General features: G+C 44.3%; 1 protein-coding gene across 1 annotated transcript in view; it reads left to right on the top strand.

Annotated features, from left to right (window-relative positions):
• Positions 1 to 15,029: 15,029 nt before the first annotated feature.
• The window catches only part of ENPP2 (ectonucleotide pyrophosphatase/phosphodiesterase 2), a 208,490-nt gene continuing 202,501 nt past the window's right edge, over positions 15,030 to 21,018 (top strand). Inside the window, exon 1 of the mRNA XM_082258215.1 lies at positions 15,030 to 15,156. Coding sequence (XP_082114341.1) covers positions 15,136 to 15,156 — 21 coding nt within the window. The 5' untranslated portion in view covers positions 15,030 to 15,135. The remainder of the gene's footprint in view (positions 15,157 to 21,018) is intronic.

Here is a 21,018-nt window from a genome sequence, read left to right on the forward strand (position 1 = left end):
TGTCTGCTGCCTGTCCTGACCTCGGCTTGTCTCTTGGATCTCCTTATAGTCTCCACATTCTCAGCTGGGCCTACCTGGGGGCCGCGACCTGGTTCCAGTCTGCTGCAAGTCCATCCCCACCGTCAGGGGCAAGGGTGAAGAAGCAGGCTGGGGCTTAGACTCCGCGCCCTGGGGAATCCTGAGCTGGGGATCTATAAGGGCTCACTACCACAGACCCCTTGACAGTTTGCTCAAGGGGTCATCGGAGCTCATCGGAGACACCGCAGCCACTTCAGGATCAACTTCAGAGTTTGGAGCAGAGAGTTAACGTTCAGCAGGCTTATCAAGAACAGATTATGCAGTGTCTGCAGGCTCTTTCTTCCCGTTTGGATCAGCTGCAGATTGTTCCTACTCCCGCTTCCAGCTCCTGTGTCCGCCCCTGTTGCTTCCGCTTCCGCAGTCCCTCCAGCAGAGGTCAGTCCTGCAAAACTCTAGCTGCCTCTGCCATCTCGCTTCTCTGCAGACCCCAAAGCTTGTCGGGGATTCATCAATCAGTGCTCAATCCACTTCGAGCTAGCAGGCCATTACTTTCCTACTGATCGTTCCAAGGTGGCGTACATGATTTCACTCCTGTCGGGACCAGCGTTGGCTTGGGCCTCGCCGCTGTGGGAGCATCAAGATCCTACCGTTTCCAGTCTCTCTGCCTTCCTACAAGCTTTCCGTAATACCTTTGATGTGCCTGGCAGGGCCTCATCTGCTTCTGGAGCCCTTCTTCGTCTTCGTCAAGGAAACATGACTGTTGGTCAATATGCAGTTCAGTTTCGCACCCTGGCTTCGGAACTGGCATGGAACAATGAGGCTCTTACTGCAACATTTTGGCACGGTCTTGCAGATCGTATTAAGGACGAACTAGCTGGCAGAACTGTACTCACCACCTTGGATGGCTTGATTTCCCTTAGCATCCAAATTGATGTCCGCTTCCAGGAGCGAGATCTGGAAAGGACTGTGTCACGTCACCCCCCACTGGGTCACCTTGCTCCTGTTGTCCAGAACATTCCGGAACAACCCATCTCTCCCACAGTATTGGCTTCTGAAGAACCCATGCAATTAGGCCGGACACGCCTCACTCCACAAGAGAGGTCCCTTCGCCTGAGACTCGGCCTGTGTCTTTACTGCGGAGCTGGTGGTCATATGATAAAATCCTGCCCCGTCCGTCCGGGAAACTCTCGGGTCTAGGTCGCTCAGAGGGAAGCGATCTAGACCAGAATCTGAACTCTGCCACCTACCCTCGATTTGTTATACCCGTCTCTATTCATTGGGCCCTAAATTCTTATCAAGTTTCTGCATATGTAGACTCTGGAGCAGCCGGGAATTTCATTGAGCAGTCTTTGGCCACTGAACTGTGCATTCCTCTAGTTCCCCTGGCTATGCCTCTAGCTGTTTCGGCAGTGGATGGCTCTACCTTGGCCTTCGGACCCCTACGCTTCAGAACAGCCTCCATCACCATGCATGTCGGTGTCCTTCATCGGGAGGAAGTCTCCTTCCTGATACTTCCCAAGTCTTCTAGTCCCATCATTCTTGGACTTCCATGGTTGAAGAAACACTCACCTTATCTGGATTGGAACTCTGGCCAAGTGTTATCTTGGGGGTCGCAATGCCATCAGACCTGTCTCCCTAAGGTGTCTCCACCTCTCCGTGTACCTGTGGCTGAGGTCTCTACCTCTCCAATCCTTCCTCGGCAGTATCTGGCCTTCCGAGATGTCTTTTGCAAAAAAGCTGCTGACAGTTTGCCTCCTCATCGTCCCTACGACTGTGCGATTGACCTCCAACCCGAGGCTTCACCACCCCGAGGTAGAGTCTACCCTCTCTCCATCCCGGGGACCCAAGCCATGTCCAAGTACATCCAGGAAAATCTGCAGAAAGGATTTATACGTAAATCCAATTCTCCTGCTGGGGCTGGGTTCTTCTTTGTGGAGAAAAAGGATGGTACACTCCGGCCATGCATTGATTATAGAGGTCTCAATGCCATCACCATTAAGAATCGGTACCCGTTACCCTTGATTTCCGAACTTTTTGACAGGCTACGAGATGCTCATATTTTCACCAAGTTGGACCTCCATGGAGCATACAATTTGATTAGGATTCGAGACGGGGATGAATGGAAAACCGCTTTTAACACCAGAGATGGGCACTATGAATATCTCGTAATGCCTTTTGTCTTGTGTAACGCCCCAGCTGTCTTCCAGAACTTTGTTAATTAAATTTTTTCTGATCTCCTATATGTTTGTGTCATCGTGTATCTGGATGACATACTCATCTTTTCTCCAGATTTGAACACTCATCGCCAGCATGTTTGTACGGTTCTTCAACGTCTTCGGGACCACCGCTTGTATGTGAAGTTGGAGAAGTGCCTCTTCGAGCAAACCCAAGTTCCTTTCCTAGGCTACATAGTCACAGATAAAGGGTTGCTTATGGATCCTGCCAAACTTCAGGCCATCTCCAACTGGCCTCAGCCTTCTGGTCTAAAAGCAAAGCAACGGTTCTTGGGATTCACCAATTTCTATCGCCAGTTCATCCCTGATTACTCCTCTCTGGTGGCACCCATTACCTCCTTGACCCGGAAGGGTGCCAATGCCAGAACCTGGCCTCCTGAAGCTGTCAAGGCTTTCCACAAGCTCAAATCGGCCTTCCTATCGGCATCTATTCTCAAACGTCCTGACATTCTTCAGCCTTTCTTCTTGGAAGTAGATGCCTCGTCCTTGGGAGTGGGGGCCGTCCTTCTCCAAAGGCATGACAGTAAGCTCCGCCCCTGTGCCTTTTTCTCAAAGAAGTTTTCTGATGCAGAGAAAAATTACACCATCGGGGATCGGGAGCTTCTGGCTATCAAGCTGGCACTGCAAGAATGGCGACATCTACTGGAGGGGTCTCCTCATCGTATTCTGATCTATACCGATCATAAGCAGTCCGCCCGACGTTTAAATCCCAGGCAAGCACGATGGGCTCTCTTTTTTTCCAGGTTTAATTTTGACATCACCTTCCGGCCCGGCTCCAAGAATGCTCGTGCGGATGCCTTGTCCAGATCATTTGACGTTGCTGACTCAGAGTGTCATATTGAACCTGAACATATTATTCCTGCCAATTGTTTTCTGGCCTCCACTCACCTTCAGTCTCCACATATCCCTCCCGGAAAGACTTTTGTGAGGCCCTCCCTTCGCCCCAAGCTTCTCAAATGGGCACATGATTCCAAACTCTCTGGACATCCTGGTGTGCAACGCACCTGTGCCTTCCTGCTGCGTTACTACTGGTGGCCCTCACTCCGGAAGGATGTTGAGGAATATGTCCAGGCTTGCTCCATTTGTGTGCAGTCTAAGTCTTCTACTTCAGCTCCAGCAGGTCTCCTGTTACCTCTACCTGTTCCAGATGTACCGTGGCGCTGCATTTCTATGGACTTTATATCTGAACTACCCCCATCAGCGGGCTCCACCGTTATCTGGGTGGTGGTGGACAGGTTTTCTAAAATGTGTCACTTAACTCCACTTCCAGGCCTACCCTCTGCTGTCACTTTGGCTTCCATCTTCATTAGGGAAATCTTTCGTCTCCATGGTATGCCCTCACACATTGTCTCAGATAGAGGAGTTCAGTTTACGGCCCGCTTCTGGAGAGCCCTAGCCACGTCATTTGGAATCAAGTTGGATTTCTCCTCAGCTTTTCATCCGCAGTCAAATGGTCAAACAGAAAGGGTTAACCAGAATGTGGAACAGTATCTTCGTGCTTTCATTTCTGCCCATCAGGATGATTGGGTAGACCTTTTACCCTGGGCAGAATTTGCCCTCAATAACCATGCTAATGCCAGCACTGGTGAGTCTCCCTTCTTCACGGTATTTGGCCGCCATCCTTCAGTACCATTTCCTGTTCCGATCTCTGCTGAAGTGCCGGCGGCCGCAGAGGTGCAACGGTCTCTCAATTCTATCTGGGCAGATGTTTCCAAGAATTTACATATGGCGGCTTCCAGGTACAAGGTAGCTGCAGATCGTCATCGCCGTGCGAGCCCCAAAATTCTCCCTGGTGATAAGGTTTGGCTCTCTACCATGAATATCCGTCTCAGGGTACCCTCTATGAAGTTTGCTCCCCGTTTCATTGGTCCCTTTACAATCCTCTGCCAGGTTAACCCTGTCGCTTTTAAGCTCCGTCTCCCGTCACATCTAAAAATCCCCAATGTTTTCCATGTTTCTCTCCTGAGACCATACATCATCAATAGGTTTTCTCGTCCTATTCGTCGTCCTTCTCCAATAGCCAGTACTTCGGACCAGTACGAAATCAAGCAAATCTTGGATTCCAAATTCTCCAGGGGGAGGCTCTTGTATCTAGTGGACTGGAAAGGATATGGTCCTGAGGAGAGATGTTGGATTCCTTCCATTGATGTTTCTGCACCTCGTTTGGTGAAACTTTTTCATCAGAAGTTTCCTCTCAAGGCTGGGCCCAAACGAGTGGGGAGGCCCCGTAAGAGGGGGGGTGGGGTACTGTCACAAGTTAGCCTATAGTTTTGTCTGTATATTCTGACCTCCTTGCTGCAGTGCTTCTGTTTGCCTCCCTTCACATGTGGTGTTTGGGCTTCTCTGTTTCTTATGGGCGTCGCCTGCTCCACTGTGGGTTATATCCTGTTTCTGTCAATTACTTCCTGGGTCACCTCCCTGTTTGCTTCCCTATATATACACAGGCTCAGTGCACTGTTCCTTGCTTGAGCAACATCCCTGTTCTCTGAGCTCCCATCCGTGTATCCCTTGGCTATTGTATCTGAACTCCTGTGTACCGACCCGGCTTTGTTTCTCCCTCTATGTTTGTCTGCTGCCTGTCCTGACCTCGGCTTGTCTCTTGGATCTCCTTATAGTCTCCTGTTTACCCTGCACACGCCAGCGGTCTCCACATTCTCAGCTGGGCCTACCTGGGGGCCGCGACCTGGTTCCAGTCTGCTGCAAGTCTATCCCCACCATCAGGGGCAAGGGTGAAGAAGCAGGCTGGGGCTTAGACTCCGCGCCCTGGGGAATCCTGAGCTGGGGATCTATAAGGTCTCACTACCACAGACCCCTTGACACTCTCCAGCCTCAGCTGCACACAATGAATGGACAGCAATAGCTCTGTACAGAGCTTCTCATTCATTCATAAACTGAAGCATAGTAAACAGTTTACTATGCCTATGAATGGACAGAGTCAGTGATCGGTACCGATCACTGACTGTATTAATTAAGACAAAGAAGGGGCCAGAAATTTACACATTTACTGACCCCTTCCCCACTCTCAATCCTGACAGCATCCTACAGAAGCCAGTGGGAGAGGGGAGGGGGGAAACCCCACAACGCTGGGGATGAAGGGGGGCCGGGGAGTACACAGGAGCAAGATCACAGCAGGAGGTGGATAGGAGGGGCGGAATGTAGATGAACCAACCCCCTCCACTTTCCTCTAGCAGCTGCTGGGGAAATGTGTCAATAATTCTGTGTGATTTGTACAAATATGTGTAGCGCTACTCCCGAAGGAGCCACTTGAGTATGTTTGGTTCTGTACTCTGCCTCTCAACCTCAAGAACAGTCCCAGCCCCTCTGGCACACCTAGTAAGGAGTGTAAGTGCAGCACAGTAAAAACAGATACAACTGTAGTGGACCAAGGGGTTTGTTTACTGGGAGGACCTTCCTCAATCAAACAAACAATAATTAAATAGTTGAGAATGGCAAACTGTGATATTTAACAATATAGATCAAAACTTCATGCAGATTTCAAAATGGCATGGTTAAACAACTTAAACAGTTCTAACGTGACCTATGCATTCGGGCATAAAGAAGAACAGGACTGGCTTGATGATGGTCAGCCTGTTTCCCTGAAATCATGAGATAGATAGATACAACTTTATTGTCATTGCATAGTACAGGTACACAGCAACGAAATGCCGTTTAGCATCTACCAGAAATGCAAAATGTAGCAGTCGTACCACAGATCCAGGTGGTAGATACAAGATGTAAAGGGCACCTAAGATTTAGGTTAACTTTCCTCTTTAGAGAAAATCAACAGGACCGTTTGATCCACCCTAACTGGAAGAGGACAGGGGTCCTAACAATAGAGATGTCCGGTGTCTTCGGCTAGTTAGGCGTTGGGGCACGTGGTGTCCTGTTTGGCAGGATAAGCAAGATGTCTTTGGAATGTATCCTGGCAAATCAGAGTAGTGTGCAGTGTACTGGCAGTATCCATACAAGTAAGATGGATACTGAGGCTGCTCAGCAAAGTGTAAATGTTCCTACTGAAGTAAGCACAGGTAAGGTAACGTTGCCTGCACACAGCGTCCCTAAGGTGGGCATGTGCCCGTTCACTAGTCCTGTGACAAAGGTCCAAAGGAAGATGTCCTGGCAGATGGTTCTTCAGATGGCCCGCCTGGCCACTTTGTGACTGTAATGCCTCTTGTTGTAACGTTCATGCGTTTTTGGTTGTGGATGGATTACAGCTGCAGAATTATTACACTCAGTAGCCTTGTAGAGAATCTGTTGAACAGCATATCCAACTCTCAGGACTTCATCACCGTGTACCGTGTATGAGAGACAGGCTATTGTATGGTGAGCACTAGAAGTAGTATAGGAGAGTTGCAGGTGATGGTAAGCAGATAGGTTCTGATGTCAAATATAGTGCAGATGGTAAGAGGACACAGATGGAGTATACTTTAGACAGAGTAACCTAGTGCAAGGATAGTTCAAGGTAGTCCCAAGAGCTAACAGTCTTATGCAGATGATAGTGAATAGATAGATACAGATAGTCTTGGTATTGCAGTAGATGACAGTAGGAGATTGGTTAGTAAGAATCCCCTGCGGGGTACTTATCACTTAGATAGGTTAGGAATAACAGTGTCCATTGGAGAGGGGTGATCCCGTAGCGAGATACGGGTCACCAGCGAGGTTTCCGGCTTTAGTTCAGCAAGGAAGGTATGTCAGCAGCTCCGACTTCTCAGGCGTAGGTGCGATGAACATGTGGGTTTGAACGAGCGATGAGTGAGAGCAAACCGGCGATTGAAATAGCCGCTCACAGCGGCGCTCGGTAGTGATGTCATCCGGTCTTAAAGGTGTATGCGTCCTTTGTTATACAAGATGGGACGCAAAGAGAGGAGAAATATGGGAACAAGGGTACCATAGGTACCGGAACATTACACTTGTCCTCAAACGCCCAGAGATGCACCAGAGGTCCCTCTCTGGTGGGATGTCTGTCTGACCGTCTCTAGCAGGATCAGCACACTGACCTCTGGAGCTGTGGCAGGATGGTCACCTCAGTGGGTAACAGCAGCCCTTCCAGTCATGTCTATCTCTCTGCCCTTGTCTCAGGCAGATAAAATGGAGTCCTCTCTTCTTTCCCCCCAGAGCATGCTGGCCTCTGTAGTCTCTGTCACCAGAGGTTAGATTGGGGCTACCTGTGCTGATGACTACATGTCCCATGATACTTTGTGCCTCCTGTGCTGGAGTCCCATTGGTTCCCTCCCCCTGCCAATAAGGAAGCAGGGGAGAGAGCAGAGTGAGCTGCTCTTTGTGTGTGTGTGAATTCCCCCGTAGGAACTGACAGGCTGTGTCTCTCCCTGAGAGCCTGTGTGTGTGTGTGTGTGTGAATTTCGGCACCCGCTACACGTGCAAATCCCAAAAAACACTGCAATGATAGTAAATATATGTGTAAAAGAGTGATGAATTATACCTGCACTCCAAAGGGTTCAGTTTTAGTCCTATTAAAAAAACTTTATTCAGTGAATGTTTGTGAGTTTTTGCCTTCTACTATTAATTTCCACTCCAACTGCAATTGGAATAAACTCACAAGAAGATGATGAAAATGAAATGCGTAAGCACTTCTCTTATGGCAGAGCTGATAAAAGGAAGATCTTTCCCATCTCCCGCCTACACACAGAATGATAATGTTCATGCGCATGAGGTGATCAGGGTGTGCCTAGGCAAACCCTGCACACCCTGTGCGGGTTGCCATAGGTTTGAGGTTGTGGGCCACAGGTTGAGCATGTCTGATCTAATACTACCCTCTCTACCAATTGCCAATGCTGATGGCCAAGGGTGGCTACATTACTCCTAGATACAGTGAAGGAATGAATGTAGCTGCTCTAAGATAGGAGGTGTGCTTGTCAGGGGGCTAACCAGAGAGAGAAATGCACAATAACCTGGCATATTTGCCAATTTCCAACATGGCAGTGCTCATCTGCACAGGAATGTGGGCAGACATTTTAGAAAAGTTCCTGGGTGCACAATAATTACTGGAGCCCAATGTCTTTATAAGGATGGTGGGTATGCTCAGAAGTTGCTGGTTGGTTGTCAGCTTTCTGTAACCCCCTCTCCTGTGCGTTCTGTTTTCTTCGATTTCATGTTACTGACCTGGCTTGCTTCTGGCTCTGACCTCAGTTTTTCTCCTGGCTCTGACCTCGGCTTGCTTCCACGGACTCCGCTTTTGCTTGCTTTTTGTGCATGACCCCGGCCTGCTCCTGACTATGCTCTTGCTTAAACTCCTGCCTGCTTACCGTGACTGACCCTGGTTCTGACTCTCGACTACGTCTCCTGCTCAGACCAGTTCTTCCGACCCGTTTGCACATCCAGAGATTCACTTGGCCCAGCTGTCATCCAGCCCAGCTCTGTCTCCAGAAAGTGCCTCGGTACAGTGGACCATTCTGTAACAATACAGCTAACAACCTGTGCTTCTTTGGGTGCAGCACCTGCTATTACCACTTTCAGGGGTGCTTTGCAATCAGCCGCACAGAAAGCCCCCTCATGACTTTGGCCTCTGACCAGGTATGTGACAGTGTTACTGGCCAATTCCCACATGATAATAAAGAACTAGAAACTTCGAAGAAAAAACAACTAATACAACCACATCCAATGATTGGTAGGCTACAATACATAACACAGTCATCCACCTTTTTGCACACAGTTTAACCGCATGCTGACTGCCCTATAGCACATTTACTGCTACAGGGCGGCCACGCTGCACAAGATCACATATATATACAGTACATGATCCTGTACTTCTAGGTATCAGGCCTCCTGCTGTGATTCTACACAGCAGGAGCTGATCAGCTGGTCCCATGGACCCAATGTCCGCCGGCACCCTCTGATTGTTCTGTACACAGGCAGAATGGTGATCTACCTATGTAATCAAGGCTGATTGCCTTTCTGTCAGTACAGAAGGCATGAATCCTGTGCTCCTGTGTTCCTGTAAAGCCGAAACACAGATCCATGTCTTCCACGTGTAAAAGCACCTCCCCCACTACTCTAAAACATTAGCTAGGCACACAGATAACCCTTTGATCGCCCCAAATGTTAACCCTTTCCCTGCCAGTGTCATTAGTATAGCGACAGTGTATATTTTTAGCACTGATCACTGTAATAATGTCACTGGTTCCCAAAAAGTGTCAGTTAGTGTCCAATTTGTCTGCCGCAATATTGCAGTCCCACTCGAAGTCGCTGATCGCTGCCATTACTAGTAAAAAATAATAAAAATAAATAAAAATTACATAAATGTATCTTATTGTTTGTAGACACTACAATATTTGCTCAAACCAATCAATATACTCTTATTGGGATTTTTTTTACCAAAAATATGTGGCACAATACATATTTGCCAAAATTGATGAAGAAATTCGATTTTTCACATTTTTTTATTGGATATATTTTAGAGCAGAGAGTAAACATTTGATGGTTATTTTTTTTTTATAGCGCATTTTATTTGGGTAAAGTGTCACCACCTGCGCCAATGTCAGTTAAAGTAACACAGTGCTATATCGCAAAAAATGGACTCATCATGAAGGGGGGGGGGGGGTAAATCTTCTGGGGCTGAAATGGTTGATAAATAAATCTCTGCATATTCATGCTTTTACATTTTTACAAAAAAGTTTTTTAAACCCTACTATTCCTGAAATGCTCACACTGAACACGGAATATCTATGTACATGGTAATGGTTTGTGATCTAGTCTGCATTTACAGTTATTCTCAAATTTACTGGGAGAGTAATAAAAAGTGTGAGAGCACCCGAGGACACCGCCGCAGGTCAAAAGGATTTGTGGTCAAAATCCTGGCTACCAATCACAGCTTTTGTGGTACTGTTTTGGCTTTTTGTGATGATGCATCCCTGTAGATGGATTCCATTATAGAAGTCATTAGAGATATTTGCATTTTAACAACTGGCTTCCTGGGACAATAATTACTATTTAAATAGCCATTATTCAGGGAGAACAAATGGCGTGTGTAGCTTAACAATGGCTTTATAGTTTGCCTGGTAGTGTCAGTGTCAACTGCAAGTGGTCTGCTCTAGCGTCTAGAACAAGTGACAGCTAACTGTATGTAGTGAACGATGTAGTCTAAGTGACAATTATGTACTTTAAACTATGGGGAAAAATCACAAATTTTATATACTGTATACAACAGTGTGTAAGAAGCATTAAAGTGTTTCTAAATGTAAGTTTTTTTTCTTTTTTTTTGCACAAAATAAAAAAAAAAACATGCTATACTTACCTGCTCTGTGCAATGGTTTTGCACAGAGCAGCCCCGATCCTCCTTTTTTCGGGTGTCCTACTGGTGCTCCTGGCTCGTCATCTAGGGAATCCATAGGAAGCTCCTCGTGCAGGCTCGCTCTTCCAGCCCGCTGCCTGTGTCCATAGACACAGAAAGCAGGGCAATGCTAAGCCCCCTCGTCACAGAGTTTGATTGACAGCAGAGGCAGCCAATGGGTCCTGCTGCTGTGGATCTGCCCTGTGAGGAGGGGAAGAACAGAGAGAGCTGCTTTCGTGCACATCGCTGGATTGCAATGGAACTCAGGTAAGTATAAGTTGGGGGGGGGGGGGGGCTTTGTGAGGAGCTGGATACAGAAGTTTTTTTTTACCTTTAGCCTTTAGAACAACGTTAATCTTTAACATTAAGCAAATATAGTAAAATTAGCAGGCCTTCTATTAATCCTTTAGCAAACTAAAAAAAGGGTCATGTAAAAATCAGCAAATGTGACATAGAAGGTCAATTGCTCAGTAAGGGCACCATTCAGGGAACACTTTGCATTATCTCAGAGAATGCAAAGGAATCTTTGATTGGACGAGGTAGAGCAGTGATGTCACAATCTCTACCTCATCCAATCATAGAACACGTTGCATACATTGCAAAAATGCAAAGTGTTTCCAGAATGGCACCCATGCAGCAGGCCAGCCACTTTGCACGGGACCCGGAAGCTAGTGGAGATCTCTGGACTAATAGTGTCTACTGCAGTAATTTCCAGCTTCCACAGGCATTGGCCAGGCATTGCATATACATTCTTAAATGGGTCTGAGCTGGACCATTGTAACTATGCAAACAGGTCCATATCTGGAATTCAGCCTTAAAAGGGCCTACAGGCTAGAACTAGGGTTGCCACCTCATCCGTTTAAACCAGGACACACATTAATTACACAGGTTCTGTGGTTGATTAAGGTGGTAATTAACCACTTGCCTACTGGGCACTTAAACCCCCTTCCCATCCAGACCAATTTTTAGCTTTCAGTGCTCTCACACTTTGAATGACAATTGTGCGGTCATGCTACACTGTACCCATATGAAATATTTATCATTTTTTTCACACAAATAGAGCTTTCTTTTGGTGGTATTTAATCACCTCTGGGTTTTTTATTTTTTATAAAAAAAAAAGAAAAAAGAAAGAAAATTTTGAAAAAAAAAAAAAAAGTTTTTCTTATTTTCTGCGAGTAAATTTTGAAAATAAATACATTTTTCTCCTTCACTGATGTGCGCTGATGAGGCGGCACTGATGGGCACTGATAGGCTGCACTGATGGGCACTGATGAGGTGGCACTTATGGGCACTGATGAGGTGGCACTGATAAAGAGGTACTAATATGCCGCACTGATGAGCACTGATAGGCGGCACTGATGAGCACTGATAGGCGGCACTGATGAGCACTGATAGGTGGCACTGCTGGGCACTGAGAGCTGGCACTGCTGGGCACTGAGAGGCGGCACTGACGGGCGGCACTGACGGGCACTGATAGGCGGCACTAATGGGCACTGGCGGATGGCACTGATGGACACTGACGGGTGGCACTGATGAGCACTGATGGGCAGCACCATCAGTGCCCACACTCAGTGCCCATAGTGCTGCCAGTCAGTGCTCATCAGTGCCTAGATGAGCAGGCACTGATGGGCACTGACTGGCAGCACTATGGGCACTGATTGTGGGCACTGATGGGGGGCACTGATGGCGGGCACTGTGGGCACTGATGGTGGGCACTTATTGTATTTTATTTACCTTGTGTAATCAGGGCACTGGTGATCAGTGCCCTGATTACATTCCTCTGTGTCCCCGACAGCTGATCGGGCTCTGCTCCTTCCTCACACTGCAGTCTCTGTGTGAGGAAGGAGCGCTGGTGATGAGAGATGATCTCATATGTTTATATATGAGATCATCTCTCATTGCATGGTCCGATCACGTGGTAAATGGCCGCTGTGATTGGCCATTTACCACGATCTGTGATTGGCTGTGTCCAAGGGACACGGCCGACACAGATTTTCCCTGATGCCCGCTCGCGGGAGCGCACAGGAAGCCTGTCTCTGGGAGGCCGTTTAAAAACGGCCTCCCTGAAATTCGAGTCTGCGCTGTAGCCGTACTTCGGCTATAGCGCGGATCTGAAGAAGTTAAACTCACTTAGTTCCTTATGTGCGTTATATCAGCCTCAGAACCTGTGTAATTTATATGTGTTCTGGTTTAAAGGGATGATGTGGCAACCCTAGCTAGAACAGTCCAAGCCTCCACCCAATGCTTCTCCATGCTGGAGGGTTCCAGTTCTCTCCCCAGTCTCATATTGAAAACAAATTGGTCACTAGAGTTATAAACATTTTCGTAAGACAGAATATAACTTCCCACGATGATATAATGTATTGTAATGCATTCTTTCGTTTCTAAGCATACACGGTCTTGTTTCCTCGATTTTTAACGAATGAATACTGTATTGATTTTACGAAAATCATTTGTTCTGTTATCGTATTTTTTTGCTTGTCTCTGCGGATAATTTCAGATGAACTGTCATGATCAGCTATGGAAAGCTGTGTACTAGGGATCAGATTATCGAATGATCGTTCCAAAAGTTGTATTTTTCATCCAATTTTCGCATCGTGTGTACTAGGCTTAAAGTGGAAGCTGCACTGAGCTGTCAGCAGCAGCTTCACTTTGTAGGCGTTTGCAGGAGAGGCAGCCGACAACGGGAGCCCCATAGTACCTCTGTGACGTCACTTCTCAGGCAGTTCACAGCCGTTGTCTAGCACACAACATTCGCCGCTGGAGATCAGACCAGATCAGCTGCAGAACAGGTAGGTACAGCGATTTTGGCTTTACAGGGCTAGAGGCTCGTACACACTTGACGAAAATCGGACTAAATATCCTCCGATTTTTCTCTCTCATGCTCAGCGGTCATAACCATTTTAGTTGACAGTGCATAATGTTCACAAAATTTCTTGTCCAATTTTTTTTTTTGGGACATTTGTTCCTAGACTTACGGGTTGTCAGCAACTTCAGATCATGCGCGTTCTTTGGTATCCGTTTTTTTGCGGACGTACTGCATACACAGTAATTGAAAATTGGTTGTGCTGGGGATGGATGATAAAAATTTTGGTGTTTGTGCCTCCGCTTTTTTTTCGTTGAAAATGTCGGCGTCGGCTGCTGAAAGTTGTGTACACACTAGCTGAAAATCATACGATTTTACCTCGGACAGGAATTTTCTACTAGTGTGTCCCCCACTTTAGAATGTGGCATAGAGTAAGATTAGAGTTACTGATAGTTATGTAGTTTTTGCCTAAACCTCCACTTTAAGGGTTTTTTATTTTTGTTAATGGGAGATAGAAGAATAAAGCAAAGAGATTGGACTCCACGTGTGAGGATCTTCCTTACACGTCCCTTCAAAAGTGGAAGGAATTGTAATGAGACATTCAGTGTAATCTCGTACAGTAAGCCTGGGTCCACACTACTGCGATGCGGGAACCAGCTCAATTCTAATGCGAGTTCCCGCATTGCATCTCCCCCGCAGGTAGTTCACTCTGCCCTCAGCCAACCGCTGCAGATGCCAATACAAAGTTAATGATCTGTTCGCAGATATATCGTGTATTCAGACAAGAATCAGATTGCATGGGTGTGAACACCTATGCAATCCGATTCCAGTGCGGGGGAAAAAAAAGGTTCCTGGGCCTTTTTCATGCAAATCCAATACAACTGCATGGCCGAATTCTTATTGCACAGACATCGCATGTGATCTGCACAGCAATGTGGTGCGAATCACTTGCGATGTCTGTGTTCGTAATAGTGTGATCCCAGGATTAAGCCTCGTACACACGTACCGATTGTTGGCCGTAAATTTTCGGCCAACGTCTGATCGGCCGATTGTCGGCTTGTTAGTATGATGCTTCCGACAACCGACTGTGACTTTTTGGCCGAACAAAATCTGGTGTGCATGCTATAAAATTTTTGTTGGCCGTCAACAGAACGGCCGATTGTTCATCAGTCAGTACAGATTTCGGCCGACAAACATCAGATGAGCAAGACTGGGCATGCTCAGAGAAGAAAAAACACACGAAAAGTAAACCAGAACATGACATCACTTCTGAAGTTGGTTGTTGTTGGCCGACAAAATTTGTGTGCAGTCTAGAGCACATTTCAACCAACACAACAACACTGGACAACAATCGTTGCGTGTGTACGAGGCATAAGTGTTAAATTTCATTTCTCAAGGAAGTTAGACTTTTTGATTTTCGTATTCTTATTAACTACAAAAAAAAATGGTAAATGAAGCAAATGCTATAGATTTATTTATTAATAATAAACATTAACTACACCTTGAAACTATATATTATTGTTTTTTACTGGTTATACAACCGGCTAAACCTATTGGCTCCCTGAAAACCAGATGTGAAAGTAAATGTTAGCAAGCATTGATTGTAGAATATCTGCCAATAGGGCCATTGTCTTCAAGGACAGCTGACACCCTTCATCACCATTGCACAGATCTCCCGGGGCAAACAATCAGCACTAATCTATTATCAGCTAGTCTTGAGTTCACTAGCTCTCCGAAAAGACCTTTCCTCTCTCTTCCACTCTGAAAAATAAGGAATAGCACTTGAAGGAATGGCTACCTGGAGTAAAGCGGTATGGTAGGCTTCATTTTTTTTTTTTTTTTAATGTATATGTGGAAAGTAAAGCTGCTGTGAATTGTTGCTGTGACAAGTGTCAGCAGAGTAGTGAAAGCAATGAATTGGCATATAGGGGCAGATTTAGTAATCTTGCCCTGCTGTGGCCCTTCTAATTTACCGTAATTGACTATATATTTCCCCTCTGACTTATAATGATGTGGACAGTTCCTAGTAATAGCAAACTGCAGCATGATGGAAAAGCGACAGCAAATTCAGCCTTGTAGAATTTATTTCTGATTGTGTGGCTGCATTCATTCCTGAGTTTCATGTTTTTGAGTGCTTTTTGGGCATTTAGTTGCGCATTTGTTAGCGTTTTTGTTCAGCGTTTTCCAAGCATTTTGAAGCTTTGGCGTTTTTGTCTTAGCCAAAAGAGAAAACTATTATCTGTTACAACATTTATGTGTTTCTGCTTTCAGCTGCTTTAAAATGCACCAATCTGCCCCAATCAAGCTCCAAAAGTAGCCCAATAACTTTCTAGAGCTTCAGGTGTTTGGCCTCAGGTGTTATGGAGTGCAGATGTGAACAACCACCATAGAGAATAGTTGATTTTTTTTTCTTTTTTCTCCCTGAGCGTTGGGAGCTCCAAAATACTCCAGTGTGAATGGGACCTACAGCCTGTATATTTTAGACCTGTTTTACTCATGGGTTTTCCAGCTAGTTTAGCAAAAGAGCAAGCAAGAGCAGTAAAGTTGCTTTTATGTCATTTGAGATTAGCAAAATTGAAATTTTTAACTCTCCTGAAATGTCAAATACAATTTGGAGACTTGGCAAAATGCATTAAATCCTATCGGAGTCCAGAAACAAACTGTAATTTATTTTTAAATCAATGCAAGCAAGCAACCTTTTTACTTTCCCTGAAATTTCAATAAGTGTGTAAAGATTTGGCAACCTGCATTAATGCCTATCTGAACCCAAAAGCAAAAATATAAAAATTTATTTTAAATGTATTGCAGCTTATTATCAATCCTTGGGTGAGGGGGCTGCATTAGGTTTCAAACTTTTTTCCTTAATTTTTACCTAGTGGTCCTGCCAGTAACACACTTTGTGTCCTAAAGTGACAATTCTCACTCATTGTACTGTATTGTATTTATCTTGTTGTCACTCTAGACAGCTCTGCTGCCGTTATGAAAGGGTAGGTACTGTATTTTCTGGCGTATAAGACTACTTTTGAACCTCAAAAAAATCCCCCAAAAATGGGGGGTTGTCTTATACGCCGAGTATAATATCTCCAAGGTAACCTAAGTATAAGTATTACCGGTAGATGAAAATTAGGGGGGGTCGTCTTATACGCCCAGTCGTCTTATATGCCTGAAAATACGGTATTTTGTAGCTCACAGAAGATAGCTGGGAGAATTTATAACATTGTTTGAGATTTCAGTTCAGTACACAAAGATTCTGCATTACTAGCCAGGTCAACCATTATGTTTCTGCATTTGTTGAAAATGTAATACTCCTAAAAAACAGTAAATCAACCCTGGAAACTCCTTTCATCTATCCTAAATCTGGTCAAAAACTTCCTATCGTTAGCCTCGTTTTATTTTTTTTCCCCACATCGATTAAAAAAAAAAAACAAAAAAAAACAGACAGTAGAAAACAGTAAAAACCTTTAAATAAATCCAAATTGTGAAATTGAAATTTTCCAGTTTGGCAACATTTGTCTAACTCCGTCTTGACAAAATCCCTTTGCTCATCTCTGAAGTTGACATTACGATGCTTCAAATTGTATGATAATGTATGCATAAACTAATGCCCCGTACACACGCATCGATTATTGGCCGGGAATTTTTGGCCAACGTCCGATCGGCCGTTTTTTGGCTTGTTAGTATGATGCTTCCGACAACCGACTCCGACTTTTCGGCCAAAAATAATCTGGTGTGCAGGCTATAAAATTTTTGTTGGCCAACAACACAACGGCCGATTTTCCGTCAGTCAGTACAGATTTCGGCAGACAAAAATCTGATGAGCAAGACTGGGCATGCTCAGAGAAGAAAAAACACACGGAAAGTAAACCAACACATGACATCACTTCTGAAGTTGGTTTTTGTTGGCTGAGAAAATTCGTGTGCAGTCTAGGCACATTCCAACCAACAAAACACCACTCTGGACAAAAGTCGGACGATCAGTCGGCCGATAATCGTTGCGTGTGTACGAGGCATAAGCCCTGCACCACATAGCAAGCGAAAACATTTTTGTTCTCCAGCTTTTTTCATTACAGTAAATCATGTACTTGTGCAATGACATATCACCCTATAGACTGACATCAGAACTGCTTTTAGGGGCTTGGTAATAATATTATAAAATTGAAGAGGTGGCGACTTGTTCTAACAAGAAATATATCAAAAATTTGATACAGACTTCTTAGCAGTAAAAATAGAAGTACATGTTATTTAATTCAAATATTTTATTAGTTTTGGTTGAGGGACAAAGTGAAATGCAACTAACACATTAAAATTACAATAAAAACAAACACATTTTTTCACGAATGTTGGTAGAACACAGCAATCACATTTATAGAAATAACCAAAAAATGTATTACATTCTAGGCAAGCGCTGTTAATTTATATATTTACATTTTTTCACGAGTTACTGTAAAACACAAGTGTGATTTAGAATTGCTTTGTGTAGTGCTTTGTGTATTGGCAAGAAACTGGAAGACAGTCTGGGAAAGGTGGAGATAATGCAAACACATCTTTGAATGTCCAAGAGGAAGGGAATTTTGACTTATTCGTACAATTTTGCTTGAATACTATCTATTGATCTATTGATTTATATAAACTGACAATGCTCCTTAAAAATGGTATATAAACAAGGCACCTTCATCCTATTAGTAAAATAAGCTTTCTAGGTCAAGGTTTAGCCCAAAGGGGAAAGGAGAGGGGCAAGCAGGATTTTCTTGGTATCGTCAAAAAGCATAAACAATTAGGTAAAAACAAAGATCTTTATTACATATAGTATGACAAGAAAAATATAACAATCAGTAATGCATTACAAATAAAATAAATGATTACATAAAAAATGGTCAGTTCAAGAGGCACAACTGCAGTGACAATATGTTATCTGTGTTGTGAAATACAACATGTCTTCGGGTTAAAACCTACAGTTGGGCCACACTCGACATGTTTCACGGCCGGAGCCGCTTCTTCAGGAGTTCAAGAACCTAAAAGGGGACCATAGCACTGCAAGGACAAAATATGTGTAAATATACAATATACAAACAATGGCAAAATAATACATTTTTCTTATTAAAATTGTTTGGTAGCTTTGGAGAACCACAGGTGCTCACCCTGGACATCAAGACCAACAGAGATGGAAATTCAAGAGCCAAGGGGCCAACAATTTACCTTGCCCTGGAGGCGAGTGCGGGAGCAGATAGATTCAGCCAACCTAAGTGATATAGATGAAACAAAATTACCTCTATATCATAATTGAGCATAATTGATATCATAATTGAGCATGAATCTTAGATGAACAAAAGTGATCTAGATTAGCTCTGTACATACCACACTAATATCAATAGTAGAGGACCTCTTTGTTTGTATATGGCTACTGTAAATATGGTCCAAATGCCAGATGAAGTCTTAGGCAAAATGGAAGGTGTCCAGGAAATAGAATCTCTTTAAAATCTATAAAGGTTCATGAAAAGGTCATATATCAGTGGGGGCGTACTATAAATCTAATAGATAACAAGCAGACCTGTACATACCAAACCAAAATAACACACATTGATCTCTATACCTTTTAAGTGAAATTCAAGCCAAAATGTTTATTTTTTTGTTAGTGGTGGATAGACTAAAGGAGAGTTAAGTCAGCCATACATAGATCGAAATTCAGCTGGTTTACCCGGTACCGGTCACATTTTGATCCATGGATGGGAAGGCTGGTTGTATAGAAGTTGATCTAAGTCTTCTATACAACCAGCCCACTCGATCAGCATGGCAGGTTATTGCCTGCAACACTGATCAGTGTATTCTGGTGGTTGGGAAGTCTTCCCGCTGTCAGAATACAATAGCTCAGTGGGAATGATTCCCGCATCTACACGGAGTGTGTGGATGGGTGAATTAAGTAATTTTGTTTCTTCAACATACTGTTTGAATGAAAAAAATGACTACTCTTTGGGCTGCTTTGGCCTTTCCCCTCCCTCCATTTTTTTTCCCTCTGATTACATTTTACTGTGTTCTGAATTGTTGACATACATATCTAGCCAGCGGATCCAGCGTTAAGCTGCTGGGATCCTCCTCTCTGCAGGTGCTACACAGGACCGTCGTGGCCATGTTGCCTGTGACAGCTGCCAGCTGTTCCGGGTGCAGGCGCAGCTAGGCCCATCCCACCCCCCTCACTGAATGGGACTGCACATCCTGTATCCCAGGAGGCATCGGGGACTCCGTGTCATTCCCCTAGGGGAATTACGGAAGTTAGGGGATGGGCCAAGCCTTTTAGGTAAATAAAAACCCTAGTATGTAAAAAAAAGTTACCCCGATATTGGCTCTGCAGAGGGGGGGCAGGATGGAGAGGAGGGAGAGTGTCCTGCCAGAAGGTGAAGGTATACTTTAAGATACTCTGTTGGGTTTTATTGTTGTATGAGTCTCTGCCCCTAATGTGGAAACAAGCAATATTAAAAAAATTAGAACTTGCCAGGTTTACTGCTGGTAAGATGACCTTCTTCAACACATACATTATATCTATAACCAAAACCCTTTTGGTTTTAGGCTTTATAGGGAATAGTTAAAACCTATCAAGTTGTATTTTTTCTTGACAGTGAGATTTCCTTCACTTCCTGCCCAAGACACATAATGGGAATTGGGAAGAAATCTCTCCAAAGTAACAGAAAATTGTTGTCTTAAGCCTAGTACACACAATAAGAAAATTGGATGAAAAATACTGCTTTCGAAGCGATCGTACGACAATCTGATTGTTAGCACAGAGCTTTCCAGAGCCGATCACGACAGTTGATCCGAAAATATCCGAAGGGACAAACGTGAACATTTTTCTCGTACAATACCAGATCTTACGATTTTTGTTTTCATCGGTACAGTTTCATTCATTAAATACAAAAAAAAAAAATACAACACATTACATCAATTCCGAAGTTGTATTCTGTCGTATGAGAACTTTCGTAAGTTGAGTAACCTCTTCATTTTCGAAATGGAGACTAGCATGTAAAAAAAAAAAAAAATAGACAATCATTCATCTGATATTTCTATCGTATGTACGAGGCTTTAGGCAGTAGTCTCCTAAAGCAGAGCTCCACCTAAAATGGAAAGCTCAGTTTGTTTGCTTCCTCCCCCCCTACTCTGCCCCATTTGGCAATTGCCACCTTTTGGGAGGGAAGGGGGGCAGGTATCTGGTTTTGACATGTACGTGCTCCCACTTCTGGCTGACTTCGATGCGACAAACTCAGTCGGAGGTTCGGGCTTCGCACATGCCCAGTAGGAAGGACATGCAAATTTGTGAAGCGTTTCATATTTTTGTGTCATATTCTTATTTCCCTCATATAACTCTTTCTAACTGAAATACCATTGCTAACAGTATAATATGTCTGCTGAAGGACCTGACTCTTTTGGGAATTTCTTTATCTTTTGTGACTATTATCCTTATTAATTTTAACAAATGTTTGAACCAAAATATTATCTTGTTACTTTGCACTTTCCCTTTTTAAGATCATAGCCTGTCCTTTTCCCTCTGGGTTGTCTGTATACTTGTCGTAATTTTGTATGTAGATTTTTCCTAATAAAATAATTATCAACCCTCAGGGGTATGCATTGTCTTACCTGCCCGCCTATGTTTATAGCTAACTTTGGCTGTTTGACGGCTTTTGTCT

The sequence above is a fragment of the Pelophylax lessonae genome, assembly GCF_965119305.1.
Source record: "Pelophylax lessonae genome assembly, chromosome: 5".
NCBI lineage: Eukaryota > Metazoa > Chordata > Amphibia > Anura > Ranidae > Pelophylax > Pelophylax lessonae.